Here is a 22750-nt window from a genome sequence, read left to right on the forward strand (position 1 = left end):
AGCAGTGTGACTAAGTTGAAGACACTAAAATGAGAAGATTGCCAGGATTATCCAGGCAGGTTAAATGTAATCACACCTGTCTTTATAAGCAGAAATCAGGGAAAGACTATCTACAGAAGAAGGGTTAAAGGGATGAGAAGTGAGGAAATCTTGAACAATCATAGTTAACTTTGAAGATGGGACATGGGACTATGAGCCAAGAATTAAAAGAAACCTGTAGAAGCTGCAAACAATAAGAAAATAGATTCTTCCCTGAAAATTCTACAGTGAATGCAGCCCTGCCAACACTGGCCAGAACAACTGCAAGAATAAAATCTTATGTTGTTTCAAAACACTTAAATTTGTGGCAATTTGTAGATGCAGCAATAGGAAACTAATATATGATACCTTCAAATATTTAAATATATCCAAGCAAAGGCTTCCAGAAAAAGGAAACCAAGACAAACAAACAAAAAAAAACCACAAGAAAATAAAATATAATTACAGAAGTCTGAAAATAGAAAAGAGCTACCGTAGGTACTGGAAGATTTTCTTTCTCTCAAGCTCAGGCCAGATGCCAACTGTCAGTGCATTCATGGAGGAATTAAGTACCATAGGAGAGTTAAAGTCCACACCAGCTCAAAGGTTACATAAGCTATAAAGTTAAAAGCTATAAAGTAAACAGAAAATTATAAGCAATACTAATTTTAATATATCGTGAAATTTAGCTAGCATATATTGCTTGTATAAAAATATCTCAGTTACTGCATTATACATTTTCACATATATTATCCCCAAAGGTTGTGGCTTTTCCTCTCTAAATTATAAATAAAAAATCCAGAGGACAGAAAGGTTAGAGTAAAATATTGCCTCTAATCCCAAAAGTGAGATTGCTCTTTATATAATAAAAAAGCAAAAGCAAACACAAAAACTTCTCCGTTACAGAAATAAATTTTAGCAAAACATTTATAACACAGTGTATCCTTGTTTTATATAATTAAAATCTTCTTACTTTGTTTCATGCAGTGTTCTTTTCCTAAGTCGAAGAGGGGGTCTCTTTGAATCTGGATGGGTATGAGCAGTTCCTTGTTTCTCAATGTTTAAATTTTGTTCTGGATCACTGATTACAGCCCTATAAGGAAAAATAATTAATGTGAAAATTCTGATAATTAGAAGTCTGATAATTAATGTGAAAATATATTTCTCTATTATTCATACAAGTCTGATAATTAATGTGAAAATATATTTCTCTATTATTCATACATTTTAATCAATGTGAAAAGATCATATACCAAATGAAAATTTATACTGTTGTCAAAATAATGTTTTTGTTAAATGAACAGATTTAATTATTAAAATACTGGCCATAAAAAGTGAATTTTTCAGTGTCTTTAATAAGTATTATCTAAAAATAAATTAAAAATTGTGAGGGAACTAAGAGCTTCATGTCTTTACTATTCTTTAAACAAGGAGACAGTATGCTGGTCTCTGACACTGTAGGGGGAAACACAGGTAAAGTACAATAAGAAAATAAAGTGATAATTGCCATGACAGAAATTCAGAAATTCAATAGAAGAGGATTACGTAAGCTCTGAAAGGAAAAAATATAGAGAAGTGTTCATAAAAAGCACCTAAGAAGAGCAGAGATGTGCACGGAATCAAACTCCGGGCCTTGTGCTTACCAGGCAGGCACTGTACCACTGAGCTACTTCCCTGGCTGCACTGATGCTTAAGAGGTGAGTAGACGTTAGCACTCAAGGAGAAGCGTATCACAAGCACAGGGGCAGGATGAGCAAAGCCACAGAAGCAGGCAGCACAGCACCCAAAGAACTGCAGTGTGGGAAGTGAGAGTACACATGGTAGATCAGACTGCTTTGCCTCTTCCAGAAATTTGCTGTGTGGCCTTCTCTAGGCTACAGTTTTCTCATTTATAAGGATTAATATGGTACCTCTCTCAAATAATTATTGTGAAGGTTAAATAAATTAGCATATATATACTATTACACACATATATAATATATATGTATATACACACATATATATTGTTTGTAAGACCATCTGTCATCTAATAAGTGTTAGTGAATTGTCCAATAGTTGAGCCTGAATCACCCAATTCCACTTTTACTAAGTACTTTACTGAATACATTTACTGAGGCATGAAAGCCTATCAGGTAGTATTTAAAATCACCTACAATGAGTGTGTTATCATTATGTGTGCCTAAAATGTGCCAATAAATTTTTGCTATTTAAAAAATAAATAAATAGGCTATAAAAAGATGGCCAGAGCCTATCCTAAGGAGGCATTAGAAATAGATGTAGTAGAGAGAACATATTTGAGAAATACTGGCAGAACCAAAAAATTAATCATCTTTGAGCTCATTAGATGAAAAGATCTGTAGTAAGCCTTCAAGGTGGATACTAAAGGAACATGGGAGTCATATTGTGGACTGCCATTTTGGTAGTAATATTTTAATGGTAGGAAAGGTAGCTAAGCTTATATCCTCCATTCCCTTCCTATCCAGTATGATATCATGATTTGTTAAAAGAGAAATGTCTAGCTGAGTGTGGTGGCTCACACCTGTAATCCCACCACTCAGGAGGCTGAGGTAGGAGGATCTCTGTGAGTTTGAGACCAGCGTGGGCTACATAGTGAGTTCCAGATCAGTCTCAACTACATAATGAGACCCTGTCTCAAAAAACAAAACAAAAAAAGAATAGGAATTTCTATACACCTTTGTAAACTTTCCCTTTCTGGCTTTATTCTATTTTCCTGGAAAAATTCTAAGTCTGAATGAATTTGATGACTGAGAGAGAAAATAAACAAAAGAATTTTAATGGTCTTTTTTTTGGTACCAGGAATAGAACTTGGGACCTTGTGCTTTCAAGGCAGGCGGCAACACCACTAAGCTAAATCCCCAATTCAATATACATTTTAAAAACAGACTCATGAACCTTCAAAAACTATAAAAGTAAAACAAGAATTCAAAAAGAAATTTATGAATTTACTGTTTATCCACTTGTTGGAACATTCAGGAAAAGCTTTAGGCTTCTTTACCTTACCCTGTAGATTTTATTTATTTGTGTCTCAAATTGCAAATTAAATGTTTTAATACTAAATATTAAACAAATGACCTAATCAAAGAAATGGACAAATAAACTAACACCTCTCAAAGAAGTACAAATGTGCAACAAATATATGGAAAAAATCAACATGTTTAACCATTAGGGAAATTAAAATCAAAACACCTTTGAAATTTCATCTTACCCTAGTCAGAATACTTATCATCAAGAACAGACACACACACACACACACACACACACACACAAAAAGATTCCTGGTAAGAATGTGGGGCAAAGGAAAACTTCTTGCATTACCTGTAGTGATGTAAACTAGGAAAATCACTACAGAAATAAGTGTGGAGGTTCCTCAAAAAAACTAAAATAGAAGTATACCAGCTATGCCACTCCTGAGTATGTTCCTGAAAAATTAAAAACATCATTTACAAAAGCTGAGTTCTTAAAATACCCTAGAACCCAACAACAGACGAATGGATGAGCAACATGTACCATATACACGATGGGATATTATTCAGTCACGGAAAAGAATAAAATCCTGTCATTTGAGTCAAAATGAATGAACTTGAGACCATCATGCTAAGCTAAATAAGCCAGAATGAGAGAGCTGTTATATGCTTTCTGTTAAATGATAAACTTAAAATATGGACTGAAATATGAATTTTAAAAAACCACATTTTTTTATCCAGTCTCCCCTTGGTGGGCCACTTGGCTGCTTCCAAGTTCCAGCCACCACAAATGGTGCTGCTATGAACATGGGTGCACATATATCACTATGCTATGATTCTTCTAAAGAAAATGTGCTTTTTAACAAAATGGAATACTACTCAGCCATAAAAATGAGAAATTGGAGACATTTTTAGCTAGATGGATGCATGCTGAGGTGACGCTCTTGGGTGGTATAAAAAGGATGCACACGTATAAATACTGAATGGTTCTTGGTGTGAGAAACTGAAAGTGCAAATAAGGACTAAAAGGTATGGTGGATAGCATGAAATGGGATGAGGGGGACAAGGAGAAAGGGGAAACAGGAGGGGTGGGGGAAAGGAAGGAAGGGAGTGGAATTAATGTGAGAAAATGAAAAATAATGTAGACAGTGTCTTTGTGGATAGGGAGGGAGGGAGGAGTTGAGGGGAGGGCAGAGGAGTGGGGAAAAATAGGAACCAGGATTGATTATGAGGAGGTACAAATTTCCAGTGGTCAATGTTATTATATTATATCCATGAAATGTACCAATAAAATTAATTTTTAAAAATAATTCCATTCAATAAGTAATACAATGTTAAAAATAAATATGAATTAAAATTAAAATATGAATAAGTGAGTGAATTAAAATTAAGGCATAGAGAAGGAATATAGAGGCTTAAAGCATAATTTAGTCATACAACTAAATGGAAAATTTAGCTGTTTCCTCTAAGTCCTATTTTCCAGATCACTCATTCATTTTCCCATTTAACCAGTGTTCAGTGTACAGCTACAGTGCTAAGCAACAGAAATATGACAATGCACAAAACTTCCAAAGAGCCCTGCCCTCATGCAGCACTCATTTGGAAGAGGAAGACAGATAATTAACATGATAAGTAAGAATAACATCATGTAAATTACATGCTGATAATTTCCACTGAAGAAAGATTAAGTACTAAGATGAGGTTTTGAGTAAGGGGTTATAAACTCTTATATGGTGACTAAGGATGGCTTCACCAGGTGACTTCTAAACAAAAATATGAGGTAGTTAGTAAATAGCAATATGAATTTCTGAGGAAAAAGCATCACAATCTCAGGGGGACATAAATGCAAAGTTCCTAAGATAGGCATGGAATCTGATATGTTCCAGGGCAAAGGGAAAGTTAGATGTCTGCAGCAGAGTACACAAGGAGACCAAGCAGGAGAGGGATCCAAAGTCTAGTAACAGTGAGCAGATCAACAGTGGTTCTAAATAGTCTGTATTATTGGGTCAAACTTTTCAACACTCCTGTTGACATCCTTGCCATGTCTTTGCTGTAGATGCAATGTACTTTCTTAATTCTTGACTTTGAGCTTAGCCATTTGACTTTCCTTGGTCAGTTTTATATGACTGGGTGGCTCTGCTGATCTTACTCGAACTAACTCCCGCCAGTGTGGTTTGCTTGGAAATCTGCTGATCTAAGATGATGCCACCCAAGTAGCCCAGCTGCATTTGCAGAAACACCTTTTCCTTTAGTCTAGTGAGCTAGATAAGCAGTGTTCTTCTCTCAGACAGGAGAAGCACAAAAGAGCAAATGACAACACAGGACCTAAGCTCAGAAATGAGCTCACTGCTTTTGCTCATACGTAGTTAGCTAATGTAAGTAATAAGTGAGACCCATCAAATCAAGTCTAACCTGGATAGCTAACCTAAAGATTAAAGACATATGAAAATTATTGTACTTTTTTAGCTACTAAGTTTTGTGGTGACACATAACCATTATGTATTACATATTTTCCAAATTTCAATGTAAACTACTGGCTGCTTTGATTTAGCTTGCCTTTTAATACGTTGACTCTAGTTGCTGGATTGAGAATCAACCAGTAAGAGGCAAATGCAGACACTATGAGGCAAGATAGCAAATAAATGATGAGGTAATCCAGGAGACAGGAAGTGATGGTCAAAATAAGAATGGTGGCAGGAGAAGGAATAAATTCATTTGATGATAGAACTGAGAGTGTCTTTTGACAAACTAGACATAGGATTTGAAAGAAAGAGAGGGATCAAAGGCATCACTGCTTTAGGCCTAAATAATTTCAAGTATGGAGTTGCTATGGAGGATAATTAAAGATTTGGTCATGCAGTCAGATCGGAAAATGTTAAAATGAAATCCTTAGATGATTCTGAACAAAGTGAGTTTTTAAGGGAATCTTGGACCTTTACATGACAGGTTTTGGTTCTCATTTTTTCCCTCCCTTCACCCTCTCCTTCCCTCCCCATTTACAAACACTTTATTTCCATTTTTTCATTTTTTTCTTTTCCTTTATTACCTTTCCCCTACCCTTCCCATTTTCCCTCTTTACTCTCTTCTGAGTTAAGTATTCTTTACATGGCAAGAGTTAAGGATCAAAGATTCATACTTTTTTCTATGGACTCTATGGAACATACCAATGGAGGGTGTGTGTCCAGGTACATTTTTCATAAAGATTACCTATTTTCTCTGAATTGCCTTTGCATCTTTTTATTGTTGTTGCTGTTGTTGTTTTTGGTACCAGGCATGGAACTCAGGACCTTGCACTTGCAAGGCAGGCGGTGGCATCACTGAGTAAAGGGGAAGGGGAGGAGGGGTGAAGGGAGGGCAGGGACAAGGGCAAAAAAATGAGAACCAAGACCTGTCTTGTAGAGGTACAAGATCCCAACAATGAATGTAACTGTACTGTATACCTAAAATGTACCAATAAACTCAAAGAGAAAAAAAAGATGTAAAGAATATTATTGTCTAAGGGAAACAAAGAAATACCTTCCATTCTTGGAACACCATATAAACTACTATTTCAAAGTAGTTTACAGTTTCCCCCAGATATCATGCCTTTCTCTTTCAGTGAATTAATGTCTTTGCAAAGCTGAATTTTCTGTAGTTGCTGTGATAAAGAGCAAATATATGGAAATTAATGTATAACAGGATCCTAAATGATTGTAATATTTCAGAGATTCTACGGTGCACAAAAGATGCATATATCCCATTAGTGAGTAACTGCGGCAATTTAAGAAGGAAATAATATCTTTCAACTGATGTGCAATAGTTTTCAAATAGTCATTAAGTTACTATGAAAGAAATGCTTATTAAGTTATTTAGACAATAGTAATAAATATAATGAATAGAATTGTTAGGTATTTCTATTAGTCTAAGTGCTCTGAAAACACTAACTATTTGGGCCCAGGGATTTGGCTAAGTGGTTCTGCTGCCTGCCTCACAAGCGCAAGGGCTCGAGTTCCATCTTTGGTACCAAAAACAAAAAAACACTAACTATTAAACCTTTAAGATTGCAGTGAACAGAGAAAACTCAGCTCTGACCTAGCCATGCATTAATTAACCAGGCATGTAAGTGTTATAGATGAAAAAGAAATACAGTGAAAATTTTTGTGATGGATTACTATTACCAGTTACTAACTCTGACCTGGATAAGTGATCTATCATCATTTGCTCTGCAACAGTCTGTTTCTTCTTCTCTGCAGCCACAGTTTCCTGAGAAAATAAAAATAATACAACTTTATTGTCCATAAAGTGGAACAATTCTTTGACTACAGAATGCCTAAAACATGAATTAAATATTTCTAATTTCCTCTTAAATACAGATTGCTAACCATCATTAATAAATTTAAATTCCAATTTAATCTAAAATTACCATATCTTCATGCACTCAAATTTCAGTAGAAATCATCAAACATCTCCAACAAGCTGCCTTACATGCAATGGAATGAGAATAAAGGGAGAGGAGATACCATGTCCTTGCCTTTATTACTCCCCTCCTCAATATATGCCATGCAAAATGCACCTTTACCTGCTGCAAGAAGAATAAACACTGACAAAAAGAGAGTTTTGTCTAAAACTATTCACAGAAGAGGCTGAAACGGAATTGAAATCATCTAACCTTATGTAAAAAATCTGAAACAGAACTCTCATCATTAAATAATCATAAACTGGTCTGTTTATATAATTCATTAACAAAACCTGATCAATTTTTTCTCAATTACTGCTTTGATTAAAATGTATTCATCCCATTTATCTTCCCAAACTATTTTTGCTACTTTTTATTCATGTTAAATGGGAAAATTTGTAATTATCAAACTCAATTAGATTATCATGCAACTACCAACCCTAACATATTTCTTTTGAGGGACAAATGGCAGAGGTTAAAAAATTTAAAAGCCAAAACAAAGCAAGTTCTATTCTGAGCCTGTAAATTATGTCACCTTCATCGGTCCTTTCAATAAACAAAATCAAGTAAGTTAATTGCTCAAAACTGAGACTCTGCAACATTTCAGAGAGTCCTTTTTGATAAAAAAAAAAAAACAGCATGAAACAAATAAGAATGCATAAAGGCATAATCAAAAAATAAAAACAAAAAATTCCTAAGAACCTTCAAATGTTGGGCACAATCTCATCTACAATTATTAGACTACAATTGAATTAAAATTAAATTATGAATTTAGTCTAAAACTGAATTCAGTTTTTATCCATAAGAAATTTAGAATGTATAATTTGGACATCCAAATAAGCCCAGAATTGAGTTTTCTATCATTTAATACATAATTGCATTTTGTATTATGACAAATTATAAGCTAATGACACATAATTTTTGTTCAGTAATACACTTAAAATAGGAATTAAAAAGAAAAATTGTGCAACCTTTAGGTAAAGAAAAGCATATTTTACAATATCCAGACATGATTTATAAAGTGCACAGTACCTAAATCATCAAAATTATGTTCAGAAACAATCGACATCAGCCAAAAACAAAATGTAAAATCCAAAAGCAAGCAATAAAAGAAAAATTAATGATTATCGTAGAGCCATTCAAAAAGCTATTTTGAATAATGAAATTTATAGTGTTTAGACTTTGCAAGAAAGGTTGGAATCCCCTCAGGCACAATGATGTAGAGATTTTCCTAAGCCTAAAGCAGATTCTAAGCAGAAGTCACACTGATACAAGGGACTCGGCAACACTAAATAATGACAAAAGAACTGGAGAGAAATATGAAACACGGGCTCATTGCTTCTAGTGTTTAGTTAAGTAGTTAAAAATTAAAGATGTTTTTACCCACATTTTAAAAATAAATCAGTACTAATTTCCGTTGCCTTAAAAGCTTACTCATATAAACATTTTCATGGGGAAATAAAACAGATCAATGCACTACTGTGGCAACAAAGTAAAACTTAACTTATGGTGAATTTACATAATTTCTCACTAAACGTAATTGTAAGGAGAAGAAACCTGTTAATACCCAAGAGAGCTTTGCATTATACTAAGAACAATATCCAATGGACCTTAAGTATGGTGACATTCATTTCAAATAAAAATATTGAAGATATACTCCTAAGTGAAATAAATAAGTCACACATGTGTAAATACCGAATAGTTTCCCTGGTGTGAATAATCTGCAACAATGCATAAGATTCTAATAAGATTACTGACATTTAGAAATGGGAAGAAAGGAGCTAAAGGTGTAGGGAAGGTGGGATGGGTAGGGGAAGAGTAAAAAGGGAAAAGAAAAAAATGTGAGAGAATGAAAAGATGAAAATAAAGTGTTTGTAGATGGCGAGGGGAGGAGGGGGTGAAGGGAGGGCAGAGGTAAGGGGAAAAAATGAGAATCAAGACTTGCCATGTAGAGGTACATGATCCCAACAATGAATGCAACTGTACTGTATCCCTAAAATGTACCAATAAACGCAATTAAAGCTGAAAAAAATAAAATAAAATAAAATAAAAAAATAAAAATAAAAATTCAGAACCTAACAAAATAAGCCTTATTTGGGATACTATCTTGCCTCATAAAGTAGCTTCGCTATGTTTATGATAGCCCTGGTAACACACTTTATTTTTATGTGCATAAATATCTGAAAAATGATGAGTATAGAAAACTATATATATGGTCTTTGGTCAAAGAAATGTAGCAAATTTACAAGTTGGGATAACCACAGAAAAAAATCAGTCAGCCTGACCCAGAGTTTAATGCCACATTGCTTTCAGTTGAGGACACAACTCTGCAAGACTGTGAGCAAGTAAAATATATACTGATTTTCTCTTCAGTGCTAATGATAATGTAGCTAGGTAACTCCATAATGCTTTCTTATCACTTAGGCTGTCTAAATCAGAGTTTTCGTAGCTTATGAGCCACGACCATAGTATTCATCCACCTTGGAAGCATATCTAAGATATCAATCACCTGAGTTCCCAGAGGCCAGTGGGCTCCACCTTCAAGCAGCTTGGCCTCCTTACTGTGGGACACTAGAGAAATTTTATGTTTATCTGTGTATTCCAGACTAGTGTAAGCAATGCTCATCAACCTAATTCATTTTGAAAAATACGTAACTTAAAGATAATATTGAAAGTCTAAAGTTTTGCTTCATTGATCCTAAGAAAACTTTATTGCTGACTTTGTTCTTAACTGGCCAGAATTTCTGTAGTGTTAGTAGCTTATTTAAAAAATGCCAGGGCCAGATATTTAGCTCAGTGGCACCTTGCCTGCTTGGCAAGCGCAAGGTCCTGAGTTCAATCCCCAGTACCAAAAAAAATAAATGCCAGGCTTCTCTTTGAGGAAAGCCTATGCTGCCAAATAAACTCACTTGAATATTATAAGTCCGATGTCTACAAATGCTCAAAGATTCAAGACAATTTTTCCACAGAGAATATACCAAACTCAAGTTAACCATTTTAAAACATATTCAATTTGCCCATGAAAAAGTATTTACGTCAGTCCAAATTTAATTGTTGCGATTATACTCTTATAAGTCATAAAAGCTTAAAAGGCAAATTATTTCAATGGCTTCTGAAATAAGTAAACTGATGACTTACTGCATCTGATTTCCTTGAACTATGCTGTGCATGACGAGGGCTGGACACATAACCGTGCTGTAATAGGGCTTTCCTGTCCAGAGTTGTAAGGTCATCCTCGCTGGCTTCTGTACTTTGTGTACTACACTACAGATGAAAGCAATAAACAGCCCATCATACAAATATTTAGAACAGTAGTTTTTTAACAAAATAAGGGACTATGTGACCACTGAATATCTCAGTGAAGATTTGTGTAAGAATTAAACAGTACAAGCTCTCGTATTCAGATCGCCTACCTTTGAATCCAGCTTTCCTCTTCCTGGCTAGATGACCCCTCGGTGCCTCAGTTTACTCATTGATAAAATGAGAATAATAGTTAAGCATTTACAGTTGGGAAATCAGTTCATAAGAGTACAATTGTATCTACTCACCCATGTGGCACTTAGAGTGGAGTTTCAAATTGTCTGGCTTTCAGATTTGCCCTAGGAGTTGGTGGAAGACATGTCTGGGTTTATCTGCCTAGCCGTGGAGGCACGGCCTGGGGATCTAGAGCTAGTCCCTGGCCCCTTGCACTCTGGCACTCTTCTCTTGCTCTGCTTCCTGGCCCAGCATGAACTAATCAGCTTTGTTCTGCCACAATCTTCCACTCTGGCCTTGGAGCCAGAGGATATGGACCAAAACCATGAACAAATGAAATATTTCCTCCTTCAATTTGTGGCCATTCAGTATTGTGAATCAGCAATGAGAAAGCTAAATCATACAACCCACTAACACACTTATTTTCCTACAAATTTATCTAAGCAAGGAATCGAATGATGCTTAGCATTATATAAAGTAAATTAAGCAAATTAATTTAATAGATATGTTTAAGTATAAGCATTATATTTAGGCTGAAAAACTTTCAAAAGGATTTTTATTTCATCTTGCTTTTAATATTTTATAAAACTTAAGCAGTGGCTTTCCACCAAAGTATCAAATTTAACCTCATCAAAGCAGACTTTCAGCTGGGGATTTAGCTCAGCGGTTTGGTGGCCAGCCTTGCAAGCACAAGGACCTGAGTACAATCCCTGGTACCAAATAAAAAAGCAGACTTTCACATGCTCTTTCCCTAACTAATGGTTAATGATTCAAGTCAAAAGGCATAGAGTAATTATTTTCATATTTTAAAATATTTAATTGGTAAATATAAGATGTGTATATTCAAGGTTTATAACGTGATGATTTGCTTAACATATATATTGTGTAATAATTACCACAATCAACCCGTCTGTTATGCTTTGGGTCTAGATGTCCCCCCAAAGCCTCACGTGGTCATAGGCTTGCTCTACCTTTTCAAGTTTAGAACTTAGATTGTAATCTAATAGAGTTCATGATGACTACATCAAAAAAAAATATATGATGCATTCTTATTTCTACTCTCCAGGCAAGTGAAAAGCTGCTAATAGAGAACTAGTTCATATGACCAGAGTTTTCAAATCTGAAAATGGTGATGACAATCCTTTAGGTTTGTTGTGAAGAATCGACTAGTTCATATACATAAAATACTTGAAGCAGTCCCTGGTCCATAGCAATGAATGCTATAACACAAAAACTGTTTGCCTTAAATCTCATTAAAATTTTACAAGCCCTCATACATTACCTGTTTATCTATCTTGTTTCTTGGAGACCGTTGATGTGTGATATTTGATTTTGTCTTTTCTGACTTTTTCTGACTGTACTGTTTATATCCCTCTTTCATTTCAGTTTTATATTGTTCATATTTTAACTTATATTTGCCTGTTGGTGCTGGCAAATCTTCAGGTATTATGTCTTGTTCCTACAGGTAAAAAGAAAAAGTATGCCGCCCATGAGAAGAAATAAAAATAATTATTAATTTTCCTTATTCACATTAACAGGTTTACCATTTACTTTAGTATTTATGCCTAAGAAACAGGCCATTATAATCTGTTTTAAACAGAGGTGACATTTAAAACCCTTATCTGGTTCAGGATGATAGATCAATCAGAACAGACAGAACTACTCAGATTGGGCTCTTGGGCCTAAATAGCAGTAATCCTGTATTTTTATTTTGCAGTTGAAGACAATCCTTGTTCCAAAAGAATTCAAGAGAAGAAAAATAAATTTTATTTTCTTCTTAAAAGCTTTAGGTAGGCTTTTTTTGTTTTCCTGTCCCAGAAGAACTCCACTTCAATAATTTCTTCCAAAGTAATCATAGGGATTGGAGATCACTAATGTTGAGAAACATTTGTTGTCACTTCTAAAATATTACAATAGTCATCACTTCTCAGCCTTTTGGCTAAGATGAAGTGAACTATTACAATAGTCTACTTTCTGGTATTATTTAGTTCCCTAATATTAATAATAATATTATTATTATTTCCATGGGAATGAGATATAATAGATGCAAGAGACTGTAATGTTGATTATGCTCAAAGCAGGCTCTAAAGAGTTAACTTCACAACTGGCTTGTTTATAGAAGTGAGTCCAGGTGACGCCTACACGCCAAGGTCAGAGTAACTCACACTCAAATTCTGTTCCCACGACTAAAACTTTCTAACTAGAAAGACGATGTTCTACTTGCAACCATATATTTTGTCGATTTTATTCCTAATTTGAGAATTCTTTGTCTTGTCCTTTACAAGGCTTGCTTACAGTAATTTCCATAGAAACCACATGACTGTGTGCCCTCATATCCAGTATGCCTCTACCCCAATTGATTATCAATAAAAATCAGTGGCTTGGACTGGCCAGCACCTTGGTCATTTCTACCAGCATTGGTCACCCAGGCACCCCGATTTCTGTCTCTTAGTTCTGTCTTTTAGTTTTGTTTTGTTTTGTTTTTCCCTCAGGCCTGCATTGTACACTGGACAGGAAACTGGAACCTAACTGCAGGGGTTGCCGGTAAATGGGGTCATTGGGTACGAGAAACTTAACTACTAAACAAATACAAGGTACATACATATTAACCCAAAGAAGGATAGGCATCCCGAAAGGAGCATACAAAGCCAATCTAACCACTGAAAAATGTTGAGGATATATGAGTTTAACCCAGACAAGAAGGATGAGGCAAAGCACAAAGGGAAAATAATGTATTATTTATGAAATTTTCTCATGTGAAACTGAAAAGAACATGAATACAATCAAATATAGGACAAAGATTACAGACAGAAAATCAAGCCCTACTCAGCATAATACTAGTGAGAATCCGCGTTTGAATATATACATGTCCCAAAGAAATGCACTGAATTAAGTGTAGTTATGTATCTACTCCATAGCATTCTATCTAGTATCACGAAGTCTGAGTCCATTTCCAAGAAATAATGTTTATAACTAAAACTTGTAAAATTCGATCTGAGGTTTTGCCATACATTTAAAATTCCTCGATTTCCATATTATGATAAACCTGTATTTTACCAATTGTAAAAGAAATTTTTAAACAACACCTATTCCTATATCTGAAGAAATGCAAATCAAAGTAAAATTACTTTACCACTATTATTTGAAATTTTCATATATAAAATATTTAAATTGGGCAAAACATAGACTGAACACAGTGAAATCCTGAATTAATTGCATACTATAATCTCGAAAGTTAGTGATAAAGCAATATACTAACCAGTTCATTTAGGTGATGTTGAGTACATGACATTTGACACGGCAAATCCCAATCAAGAGCAGAAGATGACTTTGATGGGTTGAAATGAGTATGCAATGCACTAAGAGAACCATATGAAAAATCATCCTAAAAAAAATGGATACTTAGCATAGGTACATGTAATAGTGTAGTACAAAGTTTATTATGCCAAATATTAAATAAAAATTACCTCATCATCAGAGCCAACGAGGCTTCTCAAATCAAGTGGCGGGACCCTAAAAGAAATATATATGCATCTCATGAGTTTCTGTCAGTGAGACTTTAATAATAGTAAATCATATACAATAAGCCACACTGAAGCCAGTGGTGTGCTGCATCCTACTGGTTTGTGATAGGATTTTGTTAAATATTCAATAATTTTTCAAACTGGTTGTTAACATATCTATTATTGAAAATAAAATCATACAAATTTATAATTAAATAAATTATGTTAAGAACAAAGATAATAAATCACCCAAATTCATCCCTTCTCAATGATTTTACTGCACTTTGCTACTTGTGTTTTAGAAAATATTTATATAATATCTGTATTGTTTCCAACTCTGGTTACCAGTTTTACATAGATAATTTGAAATCATATTAGGATTATTTACACTGAAAATGGTGAATACTTTATTATTTTGTTGATTTCTGAGAGTTAAAAACAAGTGAAAAATGTTAATAATGCAGACTAAAAGTGCATCGAGTCTATAGGTTTCAAGTAGTGGAAAGCACCACTAAATGCCAAGGAGTATTATTTCAGTATGTAAAATTACTGAATTCACAGAGAAATCATTTGTCACTTCACAAAATAACAATGTCGACCAACATTCATATTAGAACTGCATTAGTTCATTACTGCAGCCATAATTCACCTACAAAGAAAGTTCAGAAATAAACAAAGCGAGCATTTTATGAGTGCCAACTGTCCAATGGACTTTTTAAAAAATTGTATAAATTTTACTATCACTTGTAAATTTCTTGCAACACATACTTCATAGTAGTAAAAATTTTGGTCATCTTAAAACGCATTCAAAATTATTAATAATGAACAAGCAAAATTTTATAATAAATGTATACACTTTCAGACCACTAGTTATTAAACATTTACCAAAACACAATTGACACTGTCCTTGTTACATACTCAATATCTTGTAGCTAATAATTAAGCATATCACTCTTCTTTAGGTCTAGCAGGGCATATATAAAGTTATTTATATTTGCTGATTTTCAATCTCTAAAACAATGGCATTGCCTGTGGTTTAGCTTAGCAGATTACTGTTTTTAATTTCTACTTCTCAAGAAGCCCTGTAGTTTTAAAATACTTGAAGTATATTACATTTTTCAAGTCTTCAAAAGTGTAAAATATAAAGCATAAATGCATTCTAAACAAAGAATAAAACTTTAATAAGATTGACTAAATTACATTTCTTAAGATAAGAATAAAGCACATGCATATATACTATTAAATTAAATTTTACTATGCCAGTTATAAAAAGAAAAATCTTATAGAATTCTTTCATAAATGCACTTAGGGAGGAGATAAATATGTTTACACTGATCTACATGTTACATAAGCTACACATGTATCAAATCATAATAAAATATTCCCTAAGTATATGTGTTTATGTCACCATGAATAAGTCAAAAAGTAAATTTAAAAATTTAAATTCATAATAAAAATAAATTTTCTAATATAAAAATATTTTATATAGATCTTGAGACGATAATTCTAAAGGAAATCCATCAGACATGGAAATATCGTGATTCCTCTAACATAAGAAACCCAAAATATAAATAATTTCAAGGGAAAAATAAAAGAGAGGTGGCAGAAACAGTAAACTTTATGGAGATGAGAAGGGGAGAGCAAAAGAGGGGAGCGTGTCGGGCGTGATGGCGCACGCCTGTAATCCCAGCACTGGGGAGGCTGAGGCAGGCGGATCGCCGCGAGTTCGAGACCAGCCTGGGCTCCATAGTGAGTTCAGGTCAGTCTCAACTACATAGTGAGACCCTGTCTCAAAAAAATAAGGAAGAGGGGAGAGTGAAAATAATCAACGCATGATATGTATACGCATCAGTTCCTCAAGATGAATGTAATTACTATGTACCACAAATAGATACTAATAAAACACAAAAATATTTTACCTTTTTCATTAAAATGTGAGAACAAGAAAATGAAAATGAAATATTATCACCCATAATCTTACCATCCTATGACAAGAACTATCTTAATTTTGGCCTAGTAATATCCAAGTTTTCTGTATGCACGTTGGTTTTACTATAGTTCAAAATTCTAACTGGTTATATTGCATAGCTTTGCTTCATTTTTTAACTTGAAAAAATAGCATAAATATTTGCCAATTATACAATACAATGATACAAAGAAATATAACTTACACAGGTGGACAGGGATTCGAGATTGCCCATGACCCAGAAGTCCAGCCTTGCTTTATTTAAAAATAAAATAATTAGAATCAGTATCTGTTATACTTTACAAGATAAGCAATGAATCAATTCAGTAGACTTCGTTATAATTTTTCTCAGTAACCCTTTATAAAAATACTAAAGTCCCTCCCCCCTGTCATGAGACAGTATTTAACGTATTTTAAAATAAAGCTAACTCAGGCAGTGACAAATTTTCAATTAATGATCTTCAATTTTGTTGGTCCCATTTTTCAAATGTAGGCAACAGTGATTCTAAATATTTGTGATTATAAGCAGTCATAAAATTATGAAGAAAGGAGTCAAGAAATTATTTAATGTGAAAGAAAAATTATACAGCTTACATACGTGTAATGGCTTCTTTCTTCCAGACAACAGTTGAGTTTGGCTCCCAGGAAAAGCCGCCACTCCTCTAACCTCTAAATCCATTCAAGCTCATGTACTTATCATGCAGTGTACTGTGCTTTAAAAGGGTAAAATAAATAAATGTGAAATTATAATTCTCACTCTACACTGAAAATTACACAATAATACTTTATAGAAAGAAATACAGTTAATCACTTTTACTTCTTTCACTAAAGTCAACTTTTTGTAGGGAAATTCTTCACGCTCTGCAGTAGTCTGCATGGGCTTCCAAAGACAACAACATCTTAAACCCTGGACTCTGGAAATGTGTACCTTTCAGGACAAAAAGGACTTTCAGATGTGATTAAGAATCCTGAGATGGGGAGACTGTCTTTGACTATTTGGTGAACTCCGTGTAACCACCTCTGTCCTTAAAAGTAAAAGGCAGGAAGGTCAGAGTGAGAAGAGAAAATATGTAGATGGAATTGTGTAGGTCCGACAGAAATGAAGATGCTATCCAGGTGGCTAAGAAGATGGAGAAAGAGGTCATGAGCAGCTTGCAGAATGCAGAACAGACAAAAGGTGGATTCTTCCGGAGCCTCCAGAAGGAATCAGCCCCTCTAGGAGCCAGGATTTAACTCCTTAAGACTCATTCCAGACTCCTATCAGTACACAGATACATTTATCTTGTTTTAAGCAAAATTTATGATAAATTTTTACAGCAGGAGTAAGAAAGTAATGCATGTCCCTCTTCTTTATCACAATAAGATAAGCATTTATTTATTTGTTTGTTTACTTGCTTGTATTCATTTCCTTTATGAGTTTTGGTTTTGCCAAGGTACACTGACAAAATATTTTTAGCAAACACTATTAGCCTTCATCCAATACAAGGAATAAAATAGAATGAAAAAGAATAGTAGTTATGTGGTGATTTCAAGAAATCAACCAATAACAAATGCTAGCGGGGTTGTGGGGAGAAAGGAACCCTTCTCCATTTTTGGTGTGAGTGCGGACTGGTGCGAGCACTATGGAAATCAATATGGAGATACCTCAAAGAGCTGGGCCTAGAGGTTCCATTTGACCCAGCCATCACTCTGCGGGGTATCTTTCCAAAAGAATTAAAAGAATCATATCACGGTGATATATGCGCACCTATGTTTACAGCAGCACAGTTTATAATAGCTAAAACTTGGAGACAGCCCATTTGCCCATCAGTTGGAAACTGGATAAAGAAGGCGTGGTTTTTCTATAAAATGGAATACTACTCAGCCATAAAGAATGATAAATTAGAGTCATTCATAGGAAAATGGATACATATTGAGGATATACTCATAAGTGAAATAAATAAGTCACACATGTGTAAATACCAAATAGTTTCTCTGGTGTGAAAAACTGTAATAGTACACAAGATCCTAATGGGATAATTAACAATGTGAAATAGGAAGAAAAGGGCTAAAGGTGTAGGGAAAATAGGAAGGGTAGGGGAAAGGTAATAAGGGAAAAGAAAAAAATATGAGAAAAATGAAAAAATGGAAATAAAATGTTTGCAAATGGGGAGGAAAAGAGGGGGTGAAGGGAGGGCAGGGACAAGGGGAAAAAAATGAGACCCAAGACCTGTCATGTAAAGGTACAAGATCCCAGTAATTAATGTAACTATATTGTATACCTAGAATGTGCCAATAAATTCAATAAAAAGAAAAAAAGGAATGTTGAAAATAATTAACTTGAAAATATGTACAAAATAAAAATCAGATAAATATATAGATCATCAAAATTTGGTAATTTTACTTTATGATTCACCCTTATGTTACTAAGAATAAACTTTTGTTTAAAGATTTATGCATACTTTCTTTTTTCTATCATTAGACTTGGATTCATTTTTATAATAGATTATTTTTGTTCTGCTTGTTTTTAAAGAAAGCATGGCATATTTCCAGGTTGAGTTAGACGTATTAAAATCTTGAATGTTTTTTTCCTTTTCTATAAGTTAAGCTTAATTTGGAACTACTTTCTCTGAGCAAGTATTTCTGATGTGTGAAATGAAATTTTAGGCCAGGCATGGTGGCACATGCCTGTAATCCAAGCACTTGGGAGGCTGAGGCAGGAGGATCACCGTGAGCTTGAGACTAGCCTGGGCTACATGGTGAGTTCCAGGTAAGTCTCAACTACATAGTGAGACCCTGTCTCTAAAAACCAAAAAAAGAAAAGAAAGAAATTTTAATATCAGCACCTTTCTCATCCTGATAAAATAAGGTAACATTCAATAGATAGTGGCATCATTATTAAGGCATATTTTTATTTCATACTGTATGAAATCTTATCTAAACATGATCTTTCCTGACTTACCCATGTGATTCCTTTCACTTCACCCTAAGTCCCTCTCCATATAAGAATATCCTTGACTTAAGCCTGAAATTCTCCTCTAACAGTAAATTCAGAAGATTTATCAACTAACCGGAAAATATCGTAAATTATCACATTTGAAAATATAGCACTTGTGCAGTACTGCATGGCTTTCTTTTCAGGGTTATCTTTCACAAACTTTTCACAGTTGCTATTAGTTTGTTTGCTTGTTTAACTTGAAGAGACATTCAGTTAATTGTTTAATTACATCACAAGAGTAATTGTATTTGCTATAATTGCCAACTAACAAACCCAAACTGACATAGAGATGCTGAGCAATCAGCTAAATAATTTTCTACGTACACACACACCAGCCTCTCAATTTTATACCTGAGTAACTCTTATAGCTATTTCAAATCACTGTAGGTCATTTTAAATCACTATGCTTAAAATTCAGATAATAAAAACAGCACAGTTTAAACCCTCAAATATCCATTTCCTCCTAGTTCCTGTATTTCTCAGACATGACAGTCAGCATTCTCTGCAATAAGCTCTTTTCCTTTCTGTAGCACTGTCAAGACCACAAAAGCTGGTATCTCTTCCCTTTGCTGTAAAACACTTAATAAATATTTAGTCAATCAATAAATTAACACATCACCAAATCACTGTATACACCTTGAGCATATCCTTAGGTCAGCTGCACTTATGCACACCTAATTATCACAATCACAATGTTAACAAAATTCTGTCCGCACACTGAATGGCAGTTATTCTTCAGTGCTCTTTGGCAAACTTCTAACCAGCAAGGACTACTGGCTTTGCTCACCCTGTATTCAGGACTAGTAGAAAACCTAGAAAATAGCAGGAATTTGATATTTGTTAAATAAGTAAATCCAGTGAGTTCAAGTATGAGTTAATCCACAGTCACATGGTACAAAGGGATTCGTTCATACAGTAAGAGTGTCCTAAGGGCAATGCTATCATACAAAGAACATGGTAGGATCTACAGAAGCGGAGTCAGGCCATCAACACCCTCCTTAGAAAAATCTTGAGATTCGGACAGGGCTTCCAAGAAAAAGAGCCCAATCTTCTCATTTCCAAAGTGAGCAAAGTGAGACCCAGGAAAGTGATTTTCTTTGCTAAACTCTGTCAGTCACTGCAGAGCATACACGGGTTTCAGACCTCTTTCCAGTACTATCCTCTTCTTCATATAAATAATACAAGCAGCCGAGGGGAATTAGCTGCAGAGAGTAAAGAACAGAAACCTAAACGTGCCCACCCAAGAACCAACATTTCAAACATACGGCTGTGAAGCAATCTTTGGAATAGATGCCAATGGTTGTCTTTGTCCTAAAACACTAATTAGCCACTCACTCAGGATATGCTGGGGATAGGATATAGCAAGAAGACAGATGAACATTTCTGGAATGGCCTGTGTTCCCACTCAAAATGCTACAAGTTTTAAGATGTTACTGCTAGCACATAATAAATATTATTGACTGATATCTTTAGTGTTACCTAAAGCACTGAACTCACCTCCCTCTTCCGTCCTGCTTAAATAATTATTATGTCCAACTCCAATTATCATCATTTTTCTCTCGGTCAGTAATACTAATTGCTATTAAGTTGCTTACACAAAGTCTGAACTTAACGGAAAGCAAAAATAAACTGGTGTAATCCAGCTCATAAACATGGAGAAAGGATAGAGATTTTGTTAGTACAATTTAGTACTGAAGTTGGTTGAGATCGGGGACCAAGACTAAGGTGGATCAGGTGATAAGACAGCCAGTTATCTGAAACTGAACCTAAGGTCATTCCTAATTTCAAATAAAGTAACCTCCTTATACTACAGAGCCCTTGCAGGGCTCCCTAAGGAATTCTCCATCCTCTCCTTTTCTTCCAGACCAATGTGACTTGTCCTAACAATCTCAGTAAAAGCCAAATGCAAAGTAGGTGAATTGGAAAAGATCTAACCTAGGGCGATTCTACCAAGGAGCCTTCTTCGAACAGCTTCAGAATAGACAAGCCTGAAGGGAGCTAGCTTTCTCTGAGACTCCGCCAGCGTCCCCAGGTTGCCTGGCAACAGGCACACAGCCGGCCTCAGAAAGCCCGGTCTCACCTTTAAGAAAAATAAAATAGATCGTCAGTATTGCCCTTCTCTTCTTGCACACCAGTTCCTCCTCCTGAAGGGCTCAAGTCCCCGAAACCCCGCTGGGCTTGCAGACAAACTCACGCGGAATGAAACCCGTCGCCTCAGGGTGCGCAGAGGCTGGACGTCTGGAGCCTCTAGATCCGGAGCGGACTTAGCCGGGCCGCCTCTCGCACTGGGAGAGGGCCAAAGCCCGGCGTGGATCCACAGCTCTTGTGTAATTCTTCATTTAACTGAATGCTGTTTAACATATGTTACGGAGTAACTGTCCGTCCGCTCCGCCCAGACTGATGTTTGTAAGGTAACAATTCAAGCATATGCTGAGCTTGCAGTTTTTTTTGTTTTGTTTTGTTTTAAACCGGAGATCGAACTCGGGTCCTTGCACTTGCAAGGCAGGAGGTGAACCATTCAGCTAAATCCCCAGGCCTTGCAATTATTTTTTAAAAGACTGCAGTATAACATTATATGGAGAGCTACAGATATTAAGCATACACTCGTATCTCATTTTATATGTGCGAATACTTACATATAGAGTATTACATACACAAGTGCATGTGTATGTAGGTGTGTCTGTGTATAATAGGTTAGAATTTAAAATGCTGATATAATGAAAAGGACACAGGCCTAGAAATTAGAAAACCTCCGTTTTATTCTTTACTCTGCCAAATTTTTTCATTTGCATTCTACGCAATGTCCGTGGACACCAACTCTTCATGCACAAGGGAAAAGGAAGGTTTTAGTTATTTCTACTGTTTTATTCCAACAAAATATACGGTAAATTTCCTAAATTACAAGCGTCCGGGTACCTTTCAAGTAAGATCATGAAGTCTGATCCAGCTCTCTTCCCAAAATAATCTTTATTTTTTTCTAATATGCAGTGTCTCTTTAAAATTAGTTTCCTTTAAAATATTTGTTCAAATTTAGAGACTAAAGGCAGTTGAGGGATAAAAATACATTTTGGAAATATAAAAACAGTGAAATCAATGAGTATAATGTAATCATTCCATTTCTTCCCTACACCTCATAAAATTCATCCAGTCATTAACCTATAGAAAGAAAAGTAAAAGTAAACTAGGAAAAAAAGTAAAAATGAAACAAAAACCTAAACCTCAACTGTGAAAAAATAAGTACCCACCTAATCTCAGCCATTCCAAATAATCAAGAAAGCACCATGTCCTTCTCTGCTCCTGGCACTTAGACTTAGTGCGCCAAAATCATTCCAGTGTTTCTGAATACAGCTCCCCAAGCCCTAAAACAATGGTCAAAAAAAAAAAAAAAAAAAA

General features: G+C 34.9%; 1 protein-coding gene and 1 long non-coding RNA gene across 10 annotated transcripts in view; one reads left to right on the forward strand and one right to left on the reverse strand.

The window, feature by feature from the left end:
* Window positions 1-22750, reverse strand: part of Caps2 (calcyphosine 2) — a 64161-nt gene that overhangs the window by 24735 nt on the left and 16676 nt on the right. For 2 of the 9 annotated variants that reach the window (XM_010639577.2, XM_010639571.2), the window contains exons 1-10: window positions 21552-21623; window positions 21293-21437; window positions 16979-17093; window positions 16586-16635; window positions 14379-14424; window positions 14171-14296; window positions 12194-12370; window positions 10576-10701; window positions 7177-7244; window positions 992-1111 (exon numbers count right to left, since the gene is read on the reverse strand). In XM_010639577.2, coding sequence (XP_010637879.1) covers window positions 992-1111; window positions 7177-7244; window positions 10576-10701; window positions 12194-12370; window positions 14171-14296; window positions 14379-14424; window positions 16586-16635; window positions 16979-17059 — 794 coding nt within the window. In that variant the 5' untranslated portion in view covers window positions 17060-17093; window positions 21293-21437; window positions 21552-21623. The other 7 variants (XM_033763782.1, XM_010639573.2, XM_010639572.3 and 4 more) reach the window with 7 other exon arrangements.
* LOC104873068 overlaps window positions 21706-22750 on the forward strand; it is a 3990-nt gene continuing 2945 nt past the window's right edge. The window contains exon 1 of the long non-coding RNA XR_783353.2: window positions 21706-21768. This is a non-coding gene — a long non-coding RNA (uncharacterized LOC104873068). The remainder of the gene's footprint in view (window positions 21769-22750) is intronic.

This window comes from Fukomys damarensis, unplaced genomic scaffold (genome assembly GCF_012274545.1).
Source record: "Fukomys damarensis isolate Sample0158 unplaced genomic scaffold, DMR_v1.0_HiC HiC_scaffold_15, whole genome shotgun sequence".
NCBI lineage: Eukaryota > Metazoa > Chordata > Mammalia > Rodentia > Bathyergidae > Fukomys > Fukomys damarensis.